Below are 8,024 nucleotides of genomic sequence, written 5' to 3'. Positions count from 1 at the left end.
ATTCTGTACACATACGTTTCATAAACATGTGGCAATGTGGTATCAGCAGTGAATAGGCTAACTCAAATGTCACTGGCGTCTTGGGTGGGATTTGTTCTTAGCTGTGGAACCTTATCCCCTACTTTTGGTGCTGACTCGAGAAAACCATTGTTAAGCCTTTTTTCATTGGTATTCTTGACCAAGGTTACCTTCCTAAGGCCTTTAGAGACATCAGACATAAGCCATAAAATTAAAGATCCACAAACTCAGCTTTATAGTCTTTGGGTAGACAGAGCAGAAAGAGAACGGGTATTGTGTACCCGTGGCTTGTGTTGCTGAGGAGGTTTTGCTATGCTCGTCTGTACCAGTTGGCTTCTCCTAAGTTCTGGGAAACTTTTGGGAAACTGCAGGCTTCCAAGAGCAGCACAGCCAAGATACAGTACAAGTGTGAATAACTGAGGTTGCGTAATTCGTCACCAGTACACCATCTCCTAGCCAAGCACGGCGACAGAAGGCATTACTCACAGACGTGGCTACGTGGGACTGGGCTCAGGTGCAATCCGGCCTCAGCTGCCGGCTACTGCTGCCCAGTCCTAGCTAAAGGAGTGCAGTGCACAGCCAGGGCAGACCTGCCCTCGCTTTGAGATCGTCAGAGCACTTGAAACATCTCAACCAGCTGCTTTTCATCTGGGAGCTGATCTCTTCTGAGCACTGGTACATGTGGCATGACCATGTGTATTGGATAAAACTGTATCAGTATCAGCTGCCCTTGAGACCTCTCATCTGCCGGTTTCTTACAGTATAAGCATCTAAAAGCTGCACAAACCTCAGAAAAGCTCCACAAATAAGGGCTTTAATATCTGAGATGTAGTCTCCCCTCATCATGTACTAGAAGGGCCCTTCCAGGAAGGATTTAGATCACTTTTGCTGCTTATCTGGCACTGGAGCCAAACACGTAACCATGAGGAACCATAACCAGTGGCTGTTGGTCTTTGGTACTTGGTTTGGACATGGAGAATGGGGAGCCAGGGCATGCATGTTGTGACCTCAATATCTCACTGAGAAGGTGCTGGTTGCAATTTTTACATCACACTAGCATAATGCTGCCTGTGTGGTAGTGAACCCGTTGTGTGGTTTACAAGCAGTAGTGTTTGTGTAGCGGTGAGATGGGATGGGAACATCAGGGAGTACAAGAATGCAGGCGTCAACCAGCCTAAGTGTTGAAGTATAGCTGGGAATAACGTGTTACCAGGAGATTGTGTGTGCAGTGTTGGATTAATAGGGCAGAAGAATGTATGCTTTGGAGCTAGGAACTACATGAAAAAATGGTTGTATCTCAGTCTCTATAATTCAAAAGAAATTGCTAGAGAGGGTAATGGAGAAATGGGGCTCATGGGTCTAGCTGTCCCTTTTAGAACACTGACATGTATTTTTATCAAAAAGATGTTAAGTAAAGTTTTTGTATCAACAAGGAAAATACTTTTAAAGAAAATACAGCAAAAACTGTAATACTGTGTCTTAAGCAGATTGCCCTTCAGACAGTTTCAGGTTCATAGTTCAAGCATCATGTTGTGACAATTACAGGACCTCTGCTGGAGCTTCCATATTCCAAAGTCAGAAAACAAGTACAGAAATGGAGGGGCTCCTTTGTCTCCCCAGGCAGTGCCTGTTGTATGAGTGGCTGAAGATAAAGCAGGGTAAATGTAAGTCAGAACCGTGAGCCTGAGACTCGGTCGCTGCGGTGTTATACAGCACTCTGGGGAGAACACGGGCCATAGCCAGGCTTCTGCTGCTGTATTTAATGATACTCTGTGAATGCCGGATACGTGTGCGGTATCATCTCGGTCGTGAGTTATAGTGACAGGAGAGATGGATCAGAGAGGACCTGGCTGCGAGACTGGGAAAGACTGGCCTAATAGTTTCATTCTTTGCATGGTCTGGTTAAACTGGTCTCTAAATAAGGAGGCCAGTGGTGCCTTGGTGATCCGCAGCTATGTGGAAATGAAGGGGGTTTGGAGTGGAAGGCAGGAGGGAGGAGGAAAAGAAAAAAAAAAAAGAGAATGAGAATAGAAACTGTGGGCCGTGGTAATTGCAACGAGGGGAAAATAGAGCAGTGAGACCACATAGAGGAACCAGGGAAGTGGGAAGAGGCAAGGGGGGAGCAAGAAGAAAGGGAGAGAGAGCGCAGGACATTCCCCTGGCGAGGCTGTGTGACTGTGGTACCTGGCCAACCCGGACATTTATTATTTTTAAGCACTTCAGTGATCACCCAAGCAGAGAGCTGAGTTTCAGCTAGCAACAAATAATAAATAAGAGAAAGAAGAAACAAATTAATAACAAAAAGGAAGAGGTGAAAGGGGAAATAGAAAGAATATGATAGTAAATGGAATAACAGAATGGCACAAAAAACTGAAAGAAAGAGCTAAAGGGAAAGAAAAGAATTGATCTGGCACCAGGTGCTCAGCTGGCAGATGCTCTGTAAGCCCACAGAAGATGAAGGATAAGTTTCAGTGCAACCACTAGCAGGCAGTAAAAATTAGTATTTCCTTTCTGCTAGATGCTGCTTAGGGCTTGATTAGTCAATAGGAAACAGTAGGCACAGGGATTTGTGTGGATCTTCATCAGAGCCTTAGCACATATTGGAATGTGCAAATTGATACCCTTTTAATTGTAGCAAAGGCTTTTGGACTACAGGTGGGTAGATGAGGTCAATATAGACAGCAGCAGGCAGGCAGAGCAGGGAGCAGATGTAGATGTGTGGGGCGGAAAAGGAGATGGAAGAAAACCTGTTTTAAAGCTTGTGGAGGAGCTAGATAGGAATTATATGAGCATAAACTATTCCTTGGCTCCCACATATATGAAGGGATACTAAGCAGTAGCATGTTGTATGGATTTCTATAGACCCCTCAAGGCATGGTTACGTGAACTATGTTAGCCAGTATGTTTAAAGACCAAGTCCTAAATCTTTAACTTAGGGGTCAAAAAAGAGGCCACACTTTCGGGAAAAGCAAACTTCCACCGGGGCCTTCTCACACTCTTTGGGGGGGAGAGGGGGGGTCTCCAGGCCACGGGGAAACCGTGCCTATTCCCGCCCGCAGCGGCCGCCCTCGGGGCTCGCTCCTGCCCCGCCCGGGGGCCGCCGGGGCCCTCGGGGGTCCCGAGCTGCGCCCCGCAGCGAGAGGAAGGGGCAGCGGAGGGGCAGGGGAGCCTGCCCGGCGGGACGGGACGGGCCGGGACGGGCCGGGCCGGGCCTGGCTGCCCCGCAGGCGGCTCCCGCCTCCCCGGGCAGCGATCCGAGCACTGGGGCAGCCCGCGCCCGTGGGGATGAAGCGCCCGCGTCTAGAAAGCGCTTCCCTGCTGCCGTCTGGACAAATTGATCCGATTTTTTTTTTTTTTATTTATTTTCCGGTCTAACGCGTCCTTGCCGTGACAGCCGCCGGCCGCCCCATCCCGCCGTCGGCACGGCCGCACGTTAGGTGCCGAGCGGGGGGGCGAGGGGGTCCCGTTTACCTGGCAGGTATCTGTCGGCTTCGCTACGCCCGGGCGCCAGCGGCGAGCGGCCGCGGGCCCGGAGACGTACAGAGGAGGGGACGAAACTGAGCCGCCCCCCACCCCTGCGGCGGGGCCAGGGCAGTGACCGGGGCGAGCGGCTCCGAGCACCGGCAGCAAAGCGGAAAGCACCGACGGGCGTGGGGACGCACCGCCGCTGTGCTCCCGCCGCCCCGGGAGGGTGGGGGAGTCCTCCCCCGCCCCTCCTGGCCGCCGCCTCCTAAAACTAAAGCCCCGGAGGGGAGGAGGATCCGCGGCGAAGGGCGCAGCGGGGAGAGGCGGCTCCCGCAGCCCCGTGGCAAAGCGGCGGCGGGAGGCGGCGGGAGGCCGCTGCGGGGTTCCTCGCTCCGCGGTCTCCGAGCGCGCGTTAGGCGGTGGGGGGCAGAGCAGCCCTCCGTGCCGCCGTGATGGTGCATTTTTTCCTCCGGCTCCGTCGCGGGGATGGTGCTACAGCCCGCCAAGCCCCCGGCCGCTGCCTGCCGAGGCTGGGCAGGATCTCCCCGTCTCTCTCTCTTCTCCCTGCTTTCCCCGCTGTGCTCGTTTCTTCCCCTCCTCACCTCGGCGGCCGTGTGCCCGCTCTAGACCCCACCGGTCGCGACGGTGTTTTATTTTCCTAACGTCGCATCCGCGCGTGATTAAATACCGGCACCCGGGAGGGCGGCCAGCAACTTCAGCAGTGCGTGTGCCGCGGGGGGGTCACTATGTGCATGCCTGCGCACACAGGGGACCCTGCCACCTGCGGCTCCGCGCCGGCCAGGCCGCGCACATGTATGGGCGCGCACATGTATGGGCGCGCCGCCGCTCGGCCCCCGCCCCGTCGGAGGTGCCCGCATCCCCGCAGCCAGCGGTGCGGCGCGGGGGTCACCCCGCGCCCGGGAGTGCCGAGGGCGGGCGCGGCGCCCCCGGCCCCCTCTCCCATCCCACGCGGCGGCACGGCACGGCCCGGCCCCGGGCGCTGCCGCGGGGCGCAGCAGCACGGCCGGCCCCGCCCGCCGGGCCCCGCATCCCGCTCGGCCAATGGGGGCGGCGCGGCGGCGGCACGTGACGCGGCGGGCCGGGACCTGCTGCTTCCCCCGCGCAGAGGGATGCGGGCGGCAGAGCGGGGCAGGCGGCGGCGGCGGCGGCTGCGCGGCGGCGGCCCCTCCGCGCCCTCCCCCCCGCTCCCCGCCGCCCGGCCCCTATGGCAGCCGCTCCCCGCCCCGCCGCCGCCCGCACCCCCGCGCCGCCCCGCCGGGCTCCGCCGCTCGCCCCAGCGTCGCGCCCGCGCTCGGCCGCCGCTCGCTGACCCGCCGCCGCCGCCGGCTGGGGCCCCGGGATGCCCAGCGGCCCCGCCGCCCGTCCCTGCCGCCCGCCGCGCCGCCCGGGGGGCACGCCGCCGGAGAGTTGAGTTAGGAAGTCATGGTGCCCTGGGAGCCCTCCCCGCCCCGGCAGTGCGGCGGCGGCTGGACGCTCTGCGACTGCTGCTGCTGGCTGCTGCTGCCCGCCGTGCTGCTCGTCCTCGCCCGCCCCGATAAGCTGGCGGCCTTCCCTACCTCCTTAAGCGACTGCCAGACGCCCACCGGCTGGAACTGCTCCGGTAAGCACCGGAGCGCCCCGCGCCCAGCCCCGCCGTGCCCCGCCGGCCGCTCAAAGTTGCGCGGGCGAGCCCGGGGGAGGCAACTTCAGAGGGGCGAGGGCGATGCCGCGTCCCGCCGACTGCACGCGAAGAGAGAAGGCGAAAAAGTCCCGGGCGTCGGGGCTCGCCGCCGTTCCCGGCGCGGCCGCAGGCTCCGGGCGCCCCGCTGCCCCCACGCTCCGCGGGGCCGGGCGCCGCAGCCGCGCCCTCCGCCGGTGCGCAGCGCCGCGGCTGCGGGCGGCTCCCCGCGGCAGGGAGCCCCGGCCCCGCCGGAGCGCGACTCCGCGCTGAAACGGGGCAAGTCGGCGTGCGGCTGCGGGAGAGGGGGAGCGGGGAGCCGGACCGTGTGCGCCCGTCCTGCGGGCGGCTCTTTCCGTGCGCACCGAATTGAGAGCAAAGCGGGGTACGAACGCCGCGACACCGGCGGCCCGGTGCCCGTTCCGTAAAGTCGGGCCGACCTTCGTAGTGAGTTTTTTTTATGTAGGTCAGGAGCCGGCCCTTCTCCGATGTGTAAAGTAATCCTGAAATTAGGCTGTAATAGCCTCCGAAGGGAAAGAGCGGTTTGGGGAGTAATGCGTGCATCGCGCATAATGCGTTAGATCGGGGGAATTTCCACTCTGAGATCTTCGTTTTAAACGTGTAGCGATACGGTTAAAAGCACTAGGATGTTTTTTTAAAAAAATCGATGGATTTAGATCTTAATGGGTTTGGAGTCTGATGTAGCTGTTTTGTTTAATACCTTGCTGCATGCTGTTGGAGTGGGAAGTCAGCTAGCGAAATCTGAAATTCATGCTTGTATTCGTGAACTGAATCTTCAGTCAGATCTGTTGGGTTTTCCTGGAGAAAATGAAGGCAAAGAGCTGGGTTCACTCAGCGGCTCGCGGGGAACCTGGCACTTCTCTTGTTAACTTAGAGGTGATCAATCTTCATTGGGATCAGACAGACCATCACAGAAAACACACAGCCTGTTTGTCTTTATTATTGGGGGCTTTGTTGCATCACGGGCTGGAGAAATTCCAATTTGGACTGTTGTCCGACAGATTTGCGATCGGACGGGGATAAGTTGATGACATTTCCAACCCAGAGCCATGAAGAGCGTAATTACCGGGTGACTTTTGAGGAAACACAGTCTGTGAAATGGGGAAAAAAAGTGTGTGAGGTTGTGGGGAATAAGGACTAATAAAAGACCGAGGGAGAAACAAGAGGAAAAAGTGGAAAACTGAGGACAGGGAAGGACAAAAGAAAATCTGGACTCTATCATTTCATCAGCAAGGTTATTGTGCTGTGTGCATTAAAATGCAATCATCCCGTATTGTTCCTCTTGCTAGACCGAAGCTGACATCTTTTTTTTTTTTTTTCTTTCTCTTTACATTTGAGGTTACGATGACAGAGAAAATGATCTCTTTCTCTGCGACACCAATACCTGTAAATTTGATGGGGAGTGTTTAAGGATTGGAGACAGTGTGACTTGTGTCTGTCAGTTCAAGGTAAGAAGATTGATATTTCGTTCTCTAATTCACTAATGAGAATACAAATCAAGGATCTCCCTTTATAACCTATCACTTGACAATTTATTTCTCTATGTGCACCGAAGTTAGAGGGAAAACCTGGCAGCATGTATAGAAGCTGGCAGGACAACCAACTGGTGTCAAGAAGACATAAGTTTCTCTGGGAAAATGCAGATGCTGTGGCTTTAAATGTCCCTTCGGGTCTGCAGTTTCAGGTTGTGCATTTCTGACTTTGCGTCTCTGCCCTTCTAACAAGGATTTAGAGTCCTTTCTAAATTCATTTCTGATACAGATCATGGCTTATTGTATTCGGAGTTCTGATCTAGTTAAAGAAATGGATCTGTAATGTGCTTATGCAATATTTTCAGGAAGGGCTGCATAGTGACAATGCTTCTGCCTGTTCATCTGCCCAGCTGATCGGATTAAAGAACAATCTCTCTGTTCCAAAATCATGAACTTCCTTTAGGTTTTATATAGTTTTAGGGGGGGTGTCTGTTACTGAGTAGTAGGGGGGTTTCCTTCTATTTCTTTTCTCTCCCTCTTGCAGCTACATCTAAACCTCAGGCATTCTCAAAGTCAGACGATTTCATTATGAAGGATTCCATTTAATATGTTTTAGCCAACTCACAAAACAGCTGTGCTTTACATCATGACCTGAATAAAAACTTAACAAATTAAAGGAGTCTTAAGCATGTACCAGCACGTGTTGTATGTACGTTCATGCCCCTGTGGTTTCTTGCATTTTAATGTGGCTCCGTGCAGTTGTGGAACTTGTCACGCTGATTTCAGTGTTTACAGTAGAGCAGGCCAAATAGTGCACAGTTCAAGATTGTGCACATCTGTAATGATTAATTTATTATTGAGCTTTGATAGACTATTCGCTTTGAAGTGTTACAAGTATCGTTTGTATTTCTAGAGCCAAATGTGTCTTCGGAGAAAAAACCCAAGTGATCAATTCCTTCATTTAAACCAAAGAAGGAATTTTCTGTAATAAGAACAAGATAGTTGTTTGCTGAAGTGCTTGTGATTCCCATGTTGGGAGAGAGTTTATATTGACCGTGGGGTGTTTTTTATTCCGTTTCTAGTTTGCATGCAATCAAAAACTCAACGTGAGAATGCTGGTTTGAGCATTTGCCTTGGCTCGGCATGTGCAGTGATTTAAGGGTCAGTCTGTTTTCTCTTTCTAAGAAAAATCTGTACTGCAGTAAAATGCCTGTGACTTGTCCCATTGCCTGGTGGCAAGGTAGGACAGCTGATGTGACCTGAGCGTTGGGACCTTAGAGCACTTGGGTCTTGGTCTTTGTTCCCAGTTTGGTGTTGCCATTTGGCATAAAGCAGTGGACTCGTAGCCTAGAGGGAGCAAACCCAGATGT

At 54.2% G+C, this 8,024-nt stretch overlaps 1 protein-coding gene across 1 annotated transcript in view; it reads left to right on the top strand.

Moving 5' to 3' along the window:
* The first annotated feature begins 4,601 nt into the window (after nt 1-4,601).
* TMEFF2 (transmembrane protein with EGF like and two follistatin like domains 2) overlaps nt 4,602-8,024 on the top strand; it is a 130,473-nt gene continuing 127,050 nt past the window's right edge. Inside the window, exons 1-2 of the mRNA XM_075756208.1 lie at nt 4,602-5,104; nt 6,521-6,630. Of these exons, the coding sequence (XP_075612323.1) occupies nt 4,927-5,104; nt 6,521-6,630 (288 nt within the window). The 5' untranslated portion in view covers nt 4,602-4,926. The remainder of the gene's footprint in view (nt 5,105-6,520; nt 6,631-8,024) is intronic.

Source organism: Balearica regulorum, chromosome 6 (assembly GCF_011004875.1).
Source record: "Balearica regulorum gibbericeps isolate bBalReg1 chromosome 6, bBalReg1.pri, whole genome shotgun sequence".
Lineage (NCBI taxonomy): Eukaryota > Metazoa > Chordata > Aves > Gruiformes > Gruidae > Balearica > Balearica regulorum.
This window is presented reverse-complemented; position numbering and strand designations above follow the sequence as displayed.